General features: G+C 39.8%; 2 protein-coding genes across 7 annotated transcripts in view; one reads left to right on the top strand and one right to left on the bottom strand.

Moving 5' to 3' along the window:
• The window catches only part of LOC132791351 (receptor-type guanylate cyclase Gyc76C-like), a 46912-nt gene extending 34240 nt beyond the window's left edge, over nt 1-12672 (top strand). For 4 of the 5 annotated variants that reach the window (XM_060800227.1, XM_060800225.1, XM_060800228.1 and 1 more), the window contains exons 4-18: nt 4971-5193; nt 5272-5469; nt 5573-5638; nt 6481-6693; nt 6763-6917; nt 6992-7214; nt 7280-7451; nt 8076-8236; nt 8361-8651; nt 8714-9046; nt 9105-9270; nt 9335-9644; nt 9705-9933; nt 9996-10160; nt 10223-12672. In XM_060800227.1, the coding sequence (XP_060656210.1) occupies nt 5029-5193; nt 5272-5469; nt 5573-5638; nt 6481-6693; nt 6763-6917; nt 6992-7214; nt 7280-7451; nt 8076-8236; nt 8361-8651; nt 8714-9046; nt 9105-9270; nt 9335-9644; nt 9705-9933; nt 9996-10160; nt 10223-12079 (4704 nt within the window). In that variant the 5' untranslated portion in view covers nt 4971-5028 and the 3' untranslated portion in view covers nt 12080-12672. Of the gene's footprint in view, nt 1-4970; nt 5194-5271; nt 5470-5572; nt 5639-6480; nt 6694-6762; nt 6918-6991; nt 7215-7279; nt 7452-8075; nt 8241-8360; nt 8652-8713; nt 9047-9104; nt 9271-9334; nt 9645-9704; nt 9934-9995; nt 10161-10222 lie in introns of those variants that run through there. The other variant, XM_060800229.1, reaches the window with a different exon arrangement.
• On the bottom strand, nt 1073-2468 carry LOC132791371 (uncharacterized). Of its 2 annotated transcripts, none has more exons than XM_060800257.1 (2): nt 2204-2468; nt 1073-2144 (listed from the first exon to the last, which is right to left on the bottom strand). In XM_060800257.1, the coding sequence occupies exon 2, from the start codon at nt 2053-2055 to the stop codon at nt 1255-1257; it is 801 nt and encodes a 266-aa protein (XP_060656240.1). In that variant the 5' UTR covers nt 2056-2144; nt 2204-2468; the 3' UTR covers nt 1073-1254. The 2 variants fall into 2 exon arrangements, with proteins under 2 accessions (XP_060656240.1, XP_060656241.1); XM_060800258.1 differs by having other exon boundaries at nt 1073-2137.
• Nucleotides 12673-19183: the final 6511 nt, after the last annotated feature.

Genomic DNA, 19183 nt, shown 5'->3' with positions numbered 1-19183 from the left:
GAGCAGAGCAAGAGATAAAGAGAGCGTGTGCATGGGAATGATATGATGACTGGCGGGTGGGCTTTTGGGTGGCGGGTCGCGGGTCGCGGCGGTGCCAAGATATATAGAGAGAGAGAGAGAGAGTGGTCACTGCACGTTGTGGCTACGTGATGTTTTTGTTGGTTAAGTTACACAACTTCCAGTCTCCTGCTCTAGCACGCTGTGCTGGCTCTCGACTCGCTCTCTCGCACACGTTGATGTTTCGCTCTTAAAGTGCTCTCGACTCTCAGTATCTGGCAATGCTGCCGTTTGCGCTCTGTGTGCATTTGCATTTGTATTTGCATTTGTATTTGTATTTGATTTCGTTAAACGTTTTATCACGTCGTCGTTAACGTCGCCGTCGACGTTAGGTTTAAAGTTTACTTTGTAGTTGTTTTGGTGCTACTTCGTCGTAGTCGTCGTCGTCGTCGTCGTCGTCGTCGTCGTCGTCGTCGTCGTCGTCGTCGTCGTCGACGCTGTCGTCTTCCTCTTGCTTAGTCTTCGTCTGCCTGTTTCTTGTTTTGCTCGATTTGTTTTTCTCTCATATTTTCTTTGAATTGTGAATTCTATTTTTAGACACATTGGTCGCCGTTTGGCGCATATTCCGCTCTCTGTTTACATTAAAAATATTCAAATTGTTGTCACGTACCAAGTTCTTAATAGGTTACGTTATGTGTTTATTTAACTCATTTTGATTAGCTTTTGAGAAAAGCACAACAAAAGACACGCTTACGAGTTGTGGCTGCTCTGCCTGTGTCACTACTCTCCGCTCTGCTCTTGTCACTGTAGTTGTAGTTGTAGCACAAGCTCCGTTACAAAGTTCGCTACGGTCAAGAGTGAGATAGAGCTAGAATTCCCCTTAAAAGCAAAATGAAGTACAAGTGAAAGATAGGAGAAATGCAGCTGCTTTAAAATTGATCGATAAATGCTTTTGGGATCGATTAAGAAAATAACAAAACTACCTTTCTTTCGAATTGCAATATCTTCTACAAAACTCGATCTATTTCCATGCGAAATATTGTTAATAAAGTTGAATAATAAGAAATTAGCTTCGTTGAATTTCTGCCTAGTTTGCTATTTGTATTTTTTTTTTATTAATTTAGACTTGAAATTTGGTTGCTTGTTTGCTCTTCTTTTCTCAATTCTTAAACTTGCTTACCCAATACTAAAATTTGATAAAATACGAAACTCAGTCTGCTAGTGCTATGGGAATGAATAACGTATCATTGTTATTAACTACGAGTGCGTCTTCTGCGACTTTTTAACGTCGTTGGTAACCTTCTTGATGGCCGGAGGAATGCGCTTGGCCACGCCCGGCTGTGAGCTGAGGAACGAGATCTCAAAGAGGGCTGGCCGGCTGGAATAGACATTGTGAAGCATGCTGATAAACCAAAATAGCAAATCATCCATATTTTGTATGGTGCACTGGGCAAAAACAGCGCCAGCATCCCGGCCATGCTGATGGGAATCAAAGAGCGCCACAATCGAGGCACGAAAATCAAAGGTCATCATCACCGTGCGACTGTCGGCAATGATGGCGGCAAAGAGATGCGATGCCATATCGCGACCACTGTTGGTGCCCGCCTGCTGGAAGACCTGTAGCGTGATTTGAAAGATGCGCGACAATTGCATGGCCACACTGCGATTGTACATGGGATTGCTGGGATCGGCCTCCATGTGGGTGTAGAACCACTCCTCCAGTCGAAAGTTCATTTTATGCTGTGATCGTATCGCCGATATCGCGTCTGGTATATTCAAATTCAGATTTCTTGCCATCGGCGTGTGCGCAGTGATGACATTGTGATAGACACTGTTGCCATCGTTCATCGCATTGCCAAACAACTCCCATCCGCGGGGTGGCAACTCTGCCACACGGTGATAGAACCGCTCCGATTTGGCCACCTTGTCCGCGAGTATTAATGAGATGAGTGTGCATGAATTGGTGCCGCTCTGTTGATACTCCCCGAAACGTGACTGGCAAAAGTCGCGTGGAAACCACCAGATGTTCAGGTTATCGATCTGCTCATGAATGGCCATGGTTGAATGATTGGATCGGGGGTCAATGGCGTGAGGGGGGTTGGGGGAGGTTGAGTTTCGGGTACTGCGCTCGAAACGATTGCTAAAGTCTGCACATTGTTATCGCTGATTATCGATTACTATTTTTAGAGATGGGAGCATTTATTACCGTGCGCTGTCCCTTCCTGCTTTGCCGCTGCTGTAGTCACATAATTCACGCTCTCAAGATGCTCGAATCTTCCGTATACACTGCACTGCAAAGAGCGAGCTTCTTAGTTTCCCTTTCTTTCGCCTTAGTTAAACATTGAATTTCCTTGGATGTCTTTTTGCCGGAGGAGTGTCGAAAACAAAAAAAGGAATTTTGATAGGAAAACAACAAAATAAAAGCAGTGCTAACAAACAACAAACATCATGTGCGAGACTAGACAGAAAACTAAATGAAATAGTGTAACAACAAATTACCAGTATCTTAAATTTTTTTTTCCTTTCCAAATTTTGTTTTGAATTGCCAGAATTTGGGATTTAAAAATGTGGAAAATGATACGAAACTAGTCAAAGAGTTTACATTTTGCATTGCATTGAGTTATTCATGAACTTCATTTACTCATTCCTCATCATCATCATCATCACGATGCTCGCTCGTGGCACGCGGCGTATACGCAATTTGTGTTGTGTCTGCCTCTGTCGAAATGGCGTCGTTAAAGGCATTTTCGCATTTCGCCAAGTGTCAAATAGCAGCGCAAATATTTATTACAGATTGGCAAACGTAATGGCGCCCAAAAGCAGATCCCCGCCCCCTCTTCTCTTCCCTCTACCCCGTCTGCCTTTTAGCTTTGCTTCGCAGTCAATCCATTGTGGCTGGTTCTAATTTTAAATTGCAACATTGGCAAAACAAATAATAGAATAACAAACGATTGCGAAACGTGAAGTGTGTCGGAAATGCTAATTTGTTGCGCTGCTCTGGCATAGGTGATGAAAAAACAGAGCGAAAGGGGCACAGAGATAGAGAAGAAATAGAGGAAGAGTAAAGCACAAAATTTGAGAACTACATACGTCACAGCTAATGAAGATTGGACAACTGTCCATAGAAGTGTTTTCGCACAATCTCATTTCTATTAATACTTTTCAACAGAAAAAAACAATACAATTTTTCAATTATGCATTTAGATTGTATTCAATTTAAGCATAGAAAAATAAACTTCTCTTATTACTATTATAGAGAGTTTAAAATTAAGTGTTTAAATTTAATATCCATTTAGAATTTGTCTTATTATTTTTAAAGTGAAGAACTTTAGTTCTCATAATATATGTTTCTAGATGAAATTTTTACTAAATTGAGTTCTTATTTATCTAATGCAAATCTCTAAAATCTTTCATTAAGTTCAGACTTGTCTTATTACTTTCATAGCGAAATAGTTTGGTAAACTAAAGTATCAAATTAAATTGTTAAACAAGACTACAAAATAAAATTATTTCAAAGAGTTTTTCGGTTGAAAATTTAGTTGTTGTTTATCGTTAATTTATGATAAAGACAAAACTTGTGTAGAAAACTACTTAATGCTCATAAATATCAAATTAAATTGTTAAAAAATAAAATTCTTTGCGAGGAGTTTCCCCTTTTTAATAAATTAAACAACTTTTTACCTCATTTAAATCCCTAAACATTTTTATTAAGAGCATTGCTGTTGCTTCCATTAATTAATTCCCTAATGCAAAGCACAAACAGAATGCAATATTTCTATTTCCCTTGCAGCGCGCTTTGCAAATATTTAATGCTCATGTAAATTTTATTTACAATGTTCGTTTACCATTCTCGTTTTTTTTTCTGTCTTGCATTTTGCTCATTAATATGGGTGTTTATTTAACTAGTTAATTCATTAATTATGCCGCGATTCATGCATGTAAGCAAATATGCCAGCTAATTTCATAAGCATATTTAATGCGTTGCTTTGCAACTCCTGCATAACAAATCCTCTAGACCAAGGAGAGATAGAGAGAGAGAACGCTTTAAACTCGGACGTAAGCCAATTAACACAAGCCAAACATGTTTGCAATAACCATATAATACCAACAACGATATCAACAAGCAACTGTTGGCAAAAGGATAATGCCACAAACGAAATTATATAATGACAAAATGAACAGTAGCAGCAGCATGCATAATTAATACATCAAGCAACACAATGCATAAAGTGTGCATTGGCGTGTGAAAGTGGAGAAAGTGTGGGTGGTGATTATGGAAATACGCAAATGTGACTTAAGAGCTACGCAAGCCAATGCGGAATGTGACCGAAAGGATATATGCAGAGCAGCTATCAAGCTAAGCAAGCAATTTTGCTAGACAAGCAAAGAAAAGCGAGAAGAGAACAAGTAAGAAAGTCGAGTTGACTTAACTGTGAAATACTCGTTACTTATTTTGAATAAAAGCAAAACCTTACGGCAATTATTCTTAAAATATACCCAATTAATATACCAAAGACTATACTTGGTATATTGAGATAGTATTACACTCAAAATATACCATAGAGTACAAAATATACCAGATTGTCAGGCCGTAGTAAGTTACAATACCCTTTTACTCCATTGGAGCGGGTATAAAAAGAACTGAGTGAAAGGATACTAAAGGAATTTAAGTCCATTCGTGTATGTGTGTGTGTGTGCAACTTTTGACATTTGCTAGTCAACTAGCCGGACGGACAAGCAGGATATTGCAACAGATACCGAGATAGTATTTCATTTTTATTCTCTGTCTCTTCAAATGAATTTCAGCATCAGAAGCAACAGCAACAGCAAGTGTTTAACTTTGTCAAACATGCAATTTCCTTTTCCTGTTTCCTTTTTTTATGTTTTATACTAGTGTATATATTATACATTTGATTGTCACCTGACTGACAATTGTTACTCATATCCTTTATCCTTTATCTGTCTGCTTGCAGCGTGTAAATCCGTTAGCACCCATAGGCGTCGCGCTGAACGGCCCCGGCCTAAGGGGCCATGACGCGTTGGCCCTTTAACTTACTACTATTGCTCTCGGTGGCAGTACGCGACTGTAGCAATCATACCATCCTCACAGTCGGCTATCTGACGGCCCTCACTGGCGACCTCAAGGAGCGCCAGGGTCTGTCCATATCCGGTGCGCTGACAATGGCACTGAATGAGGTAATACACAGTTGTTGATTAAATGCAAAGTTCGTGAAATTAATTAAAAATTACATTTGATATTTACTCTCCACACAGATCAACACAGATCCCAATTTGCTGCCAAATGTAACGTTAGCGCTGCGCTGGAATGATACCAAGGGTGATACGGTGCTGGCCACCAAGGCCATCACCGAGATGATATGCGATGGCATTGCGACCATATTTGGCCCCGAAGGACCTTGCTATGTGGAAGCAATTGTCTCGCAGAGTCGCAACATTCCAATGATTTCCTATGTAAGTCGCATACTTCACATAACATATTTATCTACGTTTAACACTGACAACAACAATAACAACAACAATGTTTTTTCTTTCCTTTTCACATTCTGGCAAATAGAAATGCGCAGAGAATCGTGCATCCTCAATACCAACATTTGCACGCACCGAGCCGCCCGATAAGCAGGTGAGTGTGCAATGGCTCATAAATCATGTATATACATTTTGATACCCGGTAGCGAGAGTGTAGTAATGTCTTACAAGTTTGTGCTAAAGAGAAAGCTATCTCAAAGTAACAATAACAATACTTAAGTATCTTAAGTAAAATGTTTTTAATTTTTAAAACATCACAAACTAGTTTTTTTTATTAAAATTAGTTTTGAAGCTTAGGTGAGTTAATTTCAAAAGAAGCTATGTTTAGTATTAGGATAATACAAAGAATTAAGAGGTTTTGAAGATTAGTTATTAATTTATAGAGTTTACCGTCAGACGTGACTTGAAGTTTTTACATAAAGACACGTTGCTGGGGATTCATCATCTTAAGATTTTAAGAGCAGCATCTAGAATATAATTCTTCATCATTATTATTAAATTTTGAATATTTTGTGATAATTTTTTTTACAATTTGACTTTACATTTTGAAGAACATTTGATACTGCATAACATTTTAACATTCCAGACTTGTCTATGAACTTAAAATACATCTTAGAAGCATACATAAAAATATTATATAAAAAGTTAAATAAATAAAAATAAATGTATCTATAGTTAAAATATAATTGTTATTTATTTTAATAGTATTAGAATTCTAATTGGTAAAACGTTTCTTCGCTTTAATCGAAAAGTATTTATACTTGTAGAAAAAGGAAATTCCTTAAATAAATAAATGAAAATGTTCTAAGCAGGTATCTAATAGTCGAGTACACTCTTCCGCAGCTTTCTTACTTCATTTCGTTACATGTTATGTACATATATAGATTTGCACATTTTGAATGGCACTGAAGCATTCTGGCATTCTCATATTTGCAGGTTGTCAAGTCACTGATTGCATTGCTGCGATATTACGCATGGAATAAGTTCTCCATACTGTACGAGGAGGTGTGGGGCACGGTTGCCGATCTGCTCAAGGAGCAGGCAATTAAAAAGAATATGACCATCAATCATAAGCAATCGTTCATGGATGATTATGGCAAGTGCTGTGAAATGATGATGTCCTGCTGTCGCTCCGGCTATTGGTATCAGGTGAGTAGTCAGCGAATTAACTTACGAATATATGCGCATTCCTAACTAAATAGTTGGCAATCTCCCAAGGTGGTGCAAAACACAATGAATCGCACGCGTATCTATGTGTTCCTTGGCTCGTCGAATAGCTTAACGGACTTCATGAGCTCGATGGAGACGGCGGGTTTGTTTGCGCGTGGCGAGTACATGGTCATCTATGTGGACATGATGGTCTATTCCGAGCGGTAAATTAGCAAAGATGATTATCATTAAATACCCGCCGACTGACTTGCTATCTTTCCTTATCCTGTTTTTGCAGTGAGGCCTCCAAGTATTTGCGCAAAGTGGATCAAATCACGCGCATGAAGAACTGCAAGAGCACCGAGAACTTTAATCAATTGGCACGCAGTCTGCTCGTTGTGGCATCCACACCGCCCACCAAAGGATACGAGGCGTTTACGGCCCAAGTACGCAACTACAGCTCGATGCCGCCATTTAATTTCACCGTGCCCGAGCTCTTCTCACAGAGCAAGTTTAACAAGGTGAACCAACGGCTAATTTGATATTTATAAAGCGCACTTTATTAATGTACTTTAACACCTTGCAGTTTGTTTCGATATATGCCGCGTATTTGTATGATTCGGTCAAGCTCTATGCCTGGGCATTGGACAAAATGCTGCGCATGGAGGAGCGCGTTCTCACCGATGAAGTCATCTCCGATGTGGCCAGCAATGGCACGCGCGTTATCGACACCATCATCAAAAATCGTACTTATATGAGTGAGTATCTCTAGCAGTCTTATTTTACCTGTTACTCAGAGAGTAGAGAGGTAACTTTGTGCCAAAAGTCCTTAGGATTCATGAACAATTTCGCATACATATATGGTCATCTATGGTATATTATGCATTTAGTAGTATACTAATAAACAAAATATAGCCTGTATAAGAGATTATTTTTGGTCAGCATATTTTTTTTGTAAATTTTAGCATTTTTTTGATCATATATTGTATTATATGGTATATTTAACATGTATCAATATACCAAATATAGCCTATATAAGAGAGTGTTTTGTGAGTATATTAATATAGTAAATTTGAGTATATTTTCGATAGTATGTTTTGTACTCTATGGTATATTTTATATGTAGTGGTATACAAATATACCAAATATTGCCCCAGACTATTTTTTATCAGTATTATTATTATTATTAGGTGGCACTACAACCCATTTCGGGTTTTATATAATATAATATTATAATATAATATAATATTATATTATAATATAATATAATATTATATTATAATATAATATTATTATATTTCTTTATTGAAAATAAGTAGCTAATAGCTCTCTTATTTGTTAATCCACATCGAGTTAATCATATGCTTTCTAACCCAAAATAGGTGTCACCGGTTCCACAATCAAGATCGATCAGTATGGCGACTCAGAGGGCAATTTCTCGGTGCTGGCTTACAAGCCGTACAAATGGAACATCACCGAGAATATACGTTGCAATTATCATATGGTGCCCGTGGCATATTTCCATCAAGGCGAAGAACTTCCAGTGAGTGAGTCGTCTTTTCTTTTTTTTGTATTATTTAGTTTGCGCCATTTTATTTCATTTTCGAAAAAAAAATCGTAAAAATACTATACTACAAATTCACATTCACATTCAATTTGCATTGCAGGAGTATAAACTGATTAATGGTTCGATTGATTGGCCATCGGGTGGCGAGAAACCCACCGATGAACCCATGTGTGGATTTGCCAATGAGCTGTGCAAAAAAGACGATACACACTACACATCCACGGTGGCAGCCGTGGTGTTGGGTGTGCTGCTCTTCTGCTCCGGCGTAGTCACCATGTCCATCTATCGCAAGTGGAAGATTGAGCTGGAGATTGAGGGTCTGCTCTGGAAGATTGATATATGCGAAATCAAAGGCTATTCCGGCAACGAAATTGTTGCCTCGCCCAGCAAAGTGAGTTGCACTCTTGATACTCATTAATATTATGAACTAACAATGAAATTTGTATTTATCAGGTCAGTTTGATGAGCGCTCAGAGCTATGGCTCTCGGTGGTCGCATCAGTTTGTCACCTCGACGGCGCGTTTGCGCGGTGCCGTTGTGCGCATCAAGGAGTTGAAGTTTCCCCGCAAACGCGATATCTCGCGAGAGATCATGAAGGAGATGCGTTTGCTGCGTGAATTGCGTCATGATAATATCAACAGCTTCATTGGCGCCTGTGTGGAACCCACACGCATATTGCTAGTCACCGATTATTGCGCCAAAGGCAGTCTCTACGACATCATTGAGAACGAGGACATCAAGCTGGATGATTTGTTCATCGCCTCGCTCATCAATGACCTCATCAAGGTAGGAACTCAATTCAATCATTTATTGAATATGTAATTAATTGTGCATTTATTTGCAGGGCATGATGTACATACACAGTTCACAGCTAATCTATCATGGCAATCTCAAATCCTCGAATTGTGTGGTCACCTCCCGCTGGATGCTGCAGGTCACCGACTTTGGCCTACACGAGCTGCGCCAGTGCGCCGAAAGCGAGTCCATTGGCGAGCATCAACACTACAGAAGTAAGCGCCTAAAGTTTATCAATCAAATTTTATGTTAAATATCCTTTTCTCTTCTTTAATTCAGATCAACTTTGGCGCGCACCGGAACTGCTGCGCAATCATAATCTGCATGGCAGCCAGAAGGGCGACATTTATGCATTCGCCATCATCATGTACGAGATATTTAGTCGTAAGGGTCCGTTTGGACAAACCAACTTTGAACCAAAGCAAATCGTGGACTTAGTTAAGCAGCTGCCCATGAAGGGCGAGGAGCCATTTCGACCCGAGGTCGAGTCCATCATTGAGGCCGAATCCTGTCCAGACTATGTGCTTGCCTGCATCAAGGACTGCTGGGCCGAGAATCCCGAGGAGCGGCCCGAATTCGGTGCCATACGGTAAATACTATTCAACTCCATAGCAAAGACAATTGCTAATTTTCTTTACTCATTCGCTAGCAATCGCCTGAAGAAGATGCGCGGCGGCAAGACCAAAAACATCATGGATCAAATGATGGAAATGATGGAGAAGTATGCCAACAATTTAGAGGATATTGTCTCGGAGCGCACGCGTCTGCTGTGCGAGGAGAAAATGAAAACGGAGGATTTGCTGCATCGCATGCTGCCGCAATCCGTGGCCGAGAAACTGACCATGGGCCAGGGCGTTGAACCAGTCTCCTATGATCTGGTAAGGCAATAAATACTCACAGTTTTGTGAAGCAATAATTAACGTGTGATTCCTTTCCACAGGTGACGATCTACTTCAGCGATATTGTGGGTTTTACGGCCATGTCGGCGGAGAGCACACCGTTGCAGGTGGTTAACTTTTTGAATGATCTCTACACGGTGTTCGATCGCATCATACGCGGCTATGATGTGTACAAAGTGGAGACCATAGGCGATGCCTACATGGTGGTAAGTAAACCATAATTTAATTCACTTGGTCAATCAACTAATTTCTCTCTGTTCGTTGTCAGGTCTCTGGTTTGCCTATTAAGAACGGCGATTGCCATGCGGGCGAAATAGCTTCGATGGCTCTCGATCTGCTGCACGCAGTGAAACAGCATCGCATTGCCCATCGGCCCAACGAGACGCTAAAGCTGCGAATTGGTATGCACACCGGGCCTGTGGTTGCCGGCGTTGTGGGTCTCACGATGCCGCGATATTGTCTCTTTGGTGATACGGTCAACACGGCGTCGCGCATGGAGAGCAATGGCGAAGCGCTCAAGATACACATATCGAACAAGTGTAAGCTGGCGCTGGATAAACTCGGCGGCGGCTACATCACCGAGAAACGCGGCCTGGTCAGCATGAAGGGCAAGGGCGAGGTCGTCACATGGTGGCTGACGGGAGCCAATGAGAAGGCGATACAAAAGAAGCATGTGGATATGACGGATATGCCGCCGCCTTTGTTTAGTCGTCCACGCAAGAGTCCCAAACTCAATCCGGACTCGCGGCAACCCAGTTTGCTGGCCATGCACAATTGTGGCGCCGGTTCGCGGCGTCAGAGCAGCGTGCCACGGCCCACGGATGTGGAGTCCACGTATAGTTTGCAGGGCTCGGTCTATCAGGTGGCACGCGAGTCGCCGAGATTGCCAGCGAAGAGGGAAAGGGAGCGAGAACGAGATCGGGAACGAGAGCGACCCTCGCTCAATGGACTGGGCGGACATTTCGTAGGTGGTGCGCTGCTGGAGTCCGCCCAGGCCTCGCTCAGCACGCTGAATCATTCCGATACAAATGAAACGAACTGTGATACTAACGAAGCCGCCATTCTCGATGGCGAACTGGAGCTAAACGGCGGCATCGGTGGTGCATCCGCCGTCGCCGCCGCAGCCGCTGCTGCTAGCCTCATTCGACAGCCGAATGCGCTGCACAAACCGTTGGCCATGGTGCGACCGCATCGCATTATTAGCGCCGCGCAGCTGCCCCTCGATCAGGTCATGTCCAGCTCAGCGTCGTCGTCAGCCGCGCATCATGTGGCGGAGCTGCTGTTGCGTGAGTCACGCTCGCTGGATCCGATGCCGCAGCAGCAGCTGCGCAAGCGGCACGAGCGTGGCAAGTTGCCGCCATCGAAGCTGTCCAAGAATAACTCACGCTCCCTGGACACGGGCGTCTCGCTGATTAGCGGCAATCCCAATGGCGATGTGGCCGCCGAGGATGAAACGGACGAGCTGGGCGCCAATCCCGTCGATGGCAATGATGGCTACGACGATGAGATCGGTCTGCTGATGCGACACGACAACGGTCAGCTGCCGCCGCTGCGCTACTCGAACAGCTTTGCGAATGCCCATCCCACCATTGTGCCCACAGTGATGAGCAGCACAGGCGGCGGCAGCAGCAGCAGCAGCAGGCGACGCACCAGCAACGTGTCGACGAGCAGCTGTGCCAAGCATTTGAACAACAATTGCAACGGTGGCATGAGCATCGAGGAGGACATGCAATCGCCGCTGCTGCAGCGTCAAGCGTCGCTCACCACGCCGCCCGAGGAGTTGATGGCGCACTCCAAGCGCTGGCATTCACTCGAACACATGGAACCGGGCGTCACCGGACATGGCAACAGCGTCAGCTATGCCGCCGACATCGATGGCCGCCACGATGCGTCGGGCGACGGTGTTGGCGGTGGCTTGGATGGTCATGTTGGTCTCAATCAGCGGGGAGCGCGCAGCAGCAAACTTGGCAATTGGGTGGCCAATTTCTTCAAGGGCAACGGCATGCGCAACAGCAACAGCAGCACCAATGGCAACGGCAATGACTCGACGCTGCGACGAGCCGGCGCTGGATTCACCAATATGACGGCAGCTGCTGCTGCTCGGGATCGTGAGAGTATTGTGTAGTTTGGAGGAGCGGATAGAGATCGGAGAGAGGAGGAGAAACGGAGAGGAGATGGAGGAAAGTTACTCAGGAACAGTGCGAGCTGGTAAAAAAAAGGAACGTCGAAGGATTCAACAAAAACAAAATAGAAGAAAATCGCATACATAAATAGAATTTCTTTCGGCTTATTTCATTGTTGTATGTTCATTGTCGTTTTGTGTCGATTTGTTGTGTGTCTGTGCTTCAACTCTCTAAAAGCGATATATATCAACTAAATATATACATATATATTATATGATCATCTTAAACAATAACGAAATGCATATACATATTAGAGTAATTAAACGATTAACAACAATAACATCAACAACAACAACAACAAAAAGAGAAAACGAACCGTCTAGTCACAAGGTCTTCAGACTAGTTATTGTTTTATATAAACTACAAGTAAAATATATAATTAAATGGAATATATATATATATGCATAATACCACACACACACACACACACACTACACCACACACACACACTCACACATACATATATTTATATGCAGTATACTATACAAAAAAAAAAAAGAAAACTAAAGAAAAAGAAAATTTTGCTTTTCCACAAGGCGCAGCTAAAACGAAAATAACAAACATAATTTTTGCAAACAATTATTGAAAACAAAACTCTAGTTAAATTATATGCGCAAAATCATGAATAACAAATGGAAACAACCACCAGCGAAAATGCATTAAAAAGCTAAAGAATATAACAAAAGAAATATATATTTTCAAAAATGGAATCAAATGTGTTTTTGCTAGTATGTAAATTTTAAGTGCGTGTGATTGTACGTAATTCTTAAGCCTAAACTAAATACACATATACTACTACAACGACTATGTATGTACTATATAAATATCCACACATACATATATACATATATGTAAATTATATATCGATATCGATGCATGTATGTATGTGTATGTATGTATACTTTTATTAGCTATTTTAAATGAGAATAAAACAGAAAGATAGAAAGAAATCAAAAATGATGTGAGCTAAATTGCTTCGCACGTTGCAATTGAGCTGTTTTTTAGCTGTATCTATGTATGTATGTATATTTTTAAAACCATGAAATTTGTTAAATTTGCCATATATAAATACAAACCCAAAACCAATGCAACTATTTACTGCTCTACTCTCGACAAAACGCAACTTACGCATATCCATTTCACTCGTCAATTACTGGGTAGATAAAACATGTCTTTGAGTTTTAATTCAATGTGACAAATTCGTAATGTAATCCAAATTCTAAATTGCGTTCAAGTCATGCATTATACCGCAAGTAATTCGCCAATAAGATGTGACTTATCTTTAATTCGTAGAAACAGGAAGAAACGTGATAAGATTGTTGAAATTCCGCTATGCAATATATTTTCTTGCAAGTCAATGTTGTCGAGGATGTGGTTATCTAAAAAGAGAAATATTGGAAAGCATAGAGAGAAGCTCTCGCAAGGAAGAAATTATGAATTTGGCGATTGGAAGAAACTTAAAAATTATGCCAAGGAAAGGGAGAAACCAAACCGAGAAGCGAGGCAATCGGAAAGAAGAACGAGAGATGGCAGCAAACGGGAAACTAAAGAAAGCATTCGTATCTCGACTGGTGATGAATGGGGCAGGCGAAAGACGTATGGCAGTAGCAGCTATCGCAAAAGCAAAACCAACCATTTGAAAAGGATAAACAGCTATGCCATAGGTGGAATAGACTCAACTGCTAGCGTATGGTCAAGAAGAACAACCCATGGTAGCCAACATTCAACAAAGATCCCGAGGAATAGTGAATTGAAGAAAAAGCAAATGAGCATTGAAATCGATTCCGGATACTCGGATTCAAGAAGAAGCACTGAGAGCAGACAAAAGTCGAGCAGAAATTCAATTACCAGCCATGACTCAACGAGAAAGTCTTTACCTGAAAAATTGAAGCTGGAATCACGCAGAAACACTGAAAATAGGCAGTCAAAACACTTGAATACCAACAATAATTATAGCCAAAGATCGACGGCAAATACAGATTATATGCCTAGGAAACTCAGTGATTATAATAAGTCTGGTGAAAGATCAACGACAATAGACAGAAAGTCTTTAACTGAACAATCGAATCGGGAATCACGTAAAAACACTGAAAGTAGGCAGTCAAAACACTTGAATACCAACAATAATTATAGCCAAAGATCGACGGCAAATACAGATTATATGCCTAGGAAACTCAGTGATTATAATGAGTATAGTGAAAGACCAACGGCAATAGAAAATTTCGAACGACTAACAAAAGTTTCGCATAATATGCGTAAGTCAAGAGCAATTAATAGCCCCGACGAAAACGAAAGGGCAAGAATATTGCAATGGAGAAAGAGAAACAGTGAAGGCTTTCAATTGCAGAGACGTGGAAGTGCCGCTAGTGAATTGTCATCTGATAGCGAAGCCGAAAGAATTGCCGCCTCATTAAAAACAACATTTAGGATGCCCACAAAAGTTTACACTTACGAAAAGAAACCGAAAGCGAGCAAAGATGTTCAGAGTGCTGCAACTGAGCATCCTCGTATCTCTGAGGTCAGAGCTGCCATCTTCAAAATGCTAAAGTCTATAACATATCCACCGCAAAGTAATGACAGAACGATAACAGGTCATTACAAAGGGGTTCCAATGCCAACTCCAAAGCGAAAAAGTGTAAGTATCCATAAAAGACAAACTGTGACTTTGAATCGAGATGACAAAACAATGGAGGACACTACGATAAAAGCATCAACTAGGGAGTCCCAAAGAAATACCGATTCTAATATCAATGTTGTAAAAAAAAAAGAAAGTGCTGTGTTATTTGATCTATCGAAGAGTTTAAAGCAATTAGAGCAGCAGCAAATTAAGCAGAAAAGACTAACAGATTCAGAACTGGATAATCTAATCCTTAATACGAAAGAGAGTTCGAAAGGCACAATTTCTCCAAGGAAATCCATTAACAGAAGCACATCCAGAGGTAGAGCGCTTCTTAAAAAACTCGACGATCCTATTGCCAGAGCCGAATATTTGAAGAAATTGAAATTAATGGCAACAAAGCCTTTATTTGAAAGACGATTTTCCCATTATGGGAAAATGCCAAAAATAAAGAGCTTACAGAAAATTGTAGAAAAAAAACCATCGGAGGAAAGCACAACCAAGGGTTTAGTTAAATCAAAACATACTAGTAATATATCAATGGAATTAGAAAAGTTTAGAAAATCATTTCTACAACAACCTAAGGTAAAGAAGAATTCCGAAAAAAATGATACTAGGAGAGCACATTTTCCGATATTGAGGAACAGAATGTTGCGACCTTTGCGATCATACAACATGTTATCTCCTCGACATTCACAAGATGATCCAGATCCTAACTCAGCAGCAATAACGTCACCACTTGAAAATATAGATCTGGATGAATTAGAGGATCGCATGAATTTCGATAACTTTGGTCAACCATTAGCAGTACGTCGAACAATGCGCTCTGATGCTATGGCCATATTTGATAAGAACTTTCGGGAAAAGATGCCATATGTTCCACCAATTTCATATATGGAAATCTTAGAACTTTCCCCAGATGAATTTAATACGTTATTTAGAGGTTTAAAAAAGGAACTTAACGATCAAGATTTTCGACAAACATATGCGGCACTTAAAGCAAATTCCGCCTTGACTTTAAAATTCCGCCAAGAGCAATTGAGAAATTATTTTAATGATGAGGATGCAAAAATATCCGATATGGATGACATAAGTATTGATGATATAGATTTGTCTGCTTTTTTTGCATTTTCCATATCCCAAAAAGTATCATGATCCACAAAGAATTAAAGAAACTCCAAAACCCAAATCGAAATTATCAAAACCGAAAACTAAGAAACCTCCAAAGAAAGTCGATGAAAAGCAGCTAAAGAAAGAAGCATCTGATCAACCCAATTGTTGTATTTGCGACTTTATCAATGGCACAGAAAATATTAAGGATGAGCCGTTCATCATTAAGATGAAAGATCAAATCAAACGTGACGAACTGAAGGCATACCTAAGAAATAAACAAATCCTTCAAACCGGACCCGATAAAATTAACACCCACTTCACACCCGAAAAACCTAGTATTCTTGTTAAGTGTGCTGAAGGATCCACCAAGTATCAAAGTTCTCCCACACATGTGTTCTTTAGAAATTGAGTTTAGCTGCAGAGCTAAGATATATTTCTAAAGAATTTCGACATTTGTGGGAAAGTTTCGTCATTGATACAATTGTAATTGACACATGTTGATTACGAGTAAAATTCCATGAAATTTAAATTGTTTTCTTTAAATGTTTATAAACTAATAAAGAAGTTGTGAAGTTCAGAAAAAAAAACCTTAACACTCTTTTCAGATCTACTTTTAAAATCCACAAAACTGCAATGTTAAACAAAATTTTCAAAATAAGAATTTTGATTCACATGAAATTGTAATCAAAATACTATATGAAATTATAGATATACTTATAGCATTCGTATTGTTAGGACTCGAAATTCTAAATTACATTTGAAATATGATACAGTTTGTAAATAATGAAAGCTCACCTACTGCCAACGATGTTCATGGCCATGGTTCAGTTGCAAATCTATTAAACAGACTAGAGAAAGCCGAAAGTCAATCTCTTGGTTGGCCGACTACAAAAAGGAAAAGTAACCGGATTTTCAATCAACCAAATATCTTTTTAGAGGCGGCAAATCAAATGAATTCTGTTAAATCAGAATTTTTCAATTTACTCAAATTGAATGAGAAAAAACCAATTTTAACAAATGAAATAATAACCTCGCCACCACGACGTCTCAGTACATCTGTACAGACTAGACAACAAACCATCGAAAAGATGCCAAGTTCACCTAGTAGTAGTACTAGTACTTCTAGTCGGATCTACAAGGTTCCAAGCCCTCGAAGGCTAGATCAACGACCAGTCGGCAAGAGCACAAGAATCACAGATGCCATCTTAAGAATGCTGCAGGAAATATCATATCGCAAGGCACAGGAAGAAAAGCCCAAGATCCATCGTGATAGAACTGATTTAGAATTGGGCACGCCATATCTTGAAATTAATTTTCCGTTAAGAGGAAAATATAAAATGCCAGTTTATAAAGCGCCTCCGCTTTCGGAAAGGTCGAATTCGTTCATTCCCCAGTCAAAACCATTAAAAATAACTAAGAATAAAACACAAGGACGTGAAAGAAAAAAACGATCCGAACAAGATGTATTGAATATCAGTCAATCTTTAGTTACGAATGAAATGAAAGGATATCTCAAAGCTGTTACCGGACAACCTCAGTCAAAAACATTGAGTAAGAGAATTAAGAAAAGCCATAAAATACACAAAAAATCCGACGTTAAAAATATACATTTAACGGAGAGGACAAAAAAACCATCCGACGTTATAAATATACATTTAACGGAAAGAAAAAAGAAATTGGAAAAGGACCAAGTGAACACAATTAATAGAGTAGAACAAGATGAAATCAATATCAATCAAATTGCAGGTACCAATGATATGAAAACATATTTGAAAATTATTTCCAAAATATCACCAACGTCCGACACTTCAACGAGTATTTCATCCAAATATAGCTATCATAAAGCAGTAAAGCAAATAAGTAAAGCAGAACCAAAAGGAAAAAACGATCAAATCGAAGAAATCAAAAGTGTACGTTTAAGTGAAAATTATAATGAAGTCACAATAGCAGATTCTTTAGAAAATTCGAGGAGATCTTCATTAAAAGATATTGTGTTAAAAAGGGAGAGCGATGTAAGATCTGAGCGATCCTCAATAATTTTGAAAAGGGAGAGCGATGTAAGATCTGACCGATCCTCAACAATTTTGAAAAGTATCTCTCACGCTAAAAAGTTGAAATATAACAGAAAATCAAAAAAAAGCCTGGATGATATATCGCGAGACTTGGCAAATATCGAGAAAATGGTATCGAAAGGACATTCTATACCTCAAAGTCGTAAATTTCTAAGATCATTAGGAAAACGTAAAGTCATTCCGCTAAAACCACATCCTAAAATTCATGAGAATACGGTCAGTATGATTGCGACACCAACAAGTAACTTGTCGATCCCCCTGGACGAAGGTTTTAACTTGCATAAAAGCCAATCTCATATGCAATTGATTGACACAGAGCCAACCGATAAAAGCCAAACTCGTATACAATTGATTGACACAAAGCCAACCGAAAAAGACCAAAAAGATAATCAGAAATATGGTGATGCTTTAGTTGTTAGACGTACGATAAGTTCCGTTTTTCCACAAGCTTATCCAATTCGTAAATCACACGATTTGCCGGTTGTAAGATCAATTACCCCGTATGAATTCGCTAAACTGACACAGGAAGAACAACGTAGAATTTTTAATTATACGAAAGATGAGGAATCTGGAGATACATCTTCGAAGCGCAAATGGGGAAGCTTTATATCTTCCACAAGTACAAGTAGTTCCATTGGATCCGCTTATCACGCAGATAAAATCAGAAAATATTTCACCGAAGGCGATATGCGTATATCGGAGATGGAAGATATATCTGTTAGTGATATTGACATAAATCGCTATTTACATTATCCCTATGATGATAAATATTATCGCATCGATTCAACCAAAGCGTCGAAGGTAACTTCCGTGGTATCGAAACCAACCAAACAAGCGGAAACACTGAATTTTAAGCAAAAAGTGCAACGAGAGATTCGAAAAATAAGACAACTTGGCGAGTTAAAGAAAAATCAAGATAAGCTTGTAACTAAGGAACAAAGAGATATGGAACTAAAGAAAAGTGTTATGGAGCCATATAGAATTATTATTGGATACGATGAGCCAAAAAATGTTCCGAAGACACAAAACTGTTGTATTTGTACTTCGATGCATCCAAATCGGAGAGTTAAGGACGATCCATTAATTACGAAAATGAAACGCGAACTGAAACGTCATGAGCTGAGAGCGTATATCAAGGAAAAGCAAGTCTACACATCAGTTCTCGATGAGATTTGTCCTAACATCTCAGTAGACATTGATAAACCTAGATTTCTTCGTCCATGTCAAAAATCTGGTTCTAACAA

Source organism: Drosophila nasuta, chromosome 3 (genome assembly GCF_023558535.2).
Source record: "Drosophila nasuta strain 15112-1781.00 chromosome 3, ASM2355853v1, whole genome shotgun sequence".
Lineage (NCBI taxonomy): Eukaryota > Metazoa > Arthropoda > Insecta > Diptera > Drosophilidae > Drosophila > Drosophila nasuta.
This window is presented reverse-complemented; position numbering and strand designations above follow the sequence as displayed.

What these genes read in the sequence shown, in the direction of transcription:
- LOC132791371 (XM_060800257.1), bottom strand. Translation starts at nt 2,055, where the DNA reads ATGGCCATTCATGAGCAGATCGATAACCTGAACATCTGGTGGTTTCCA.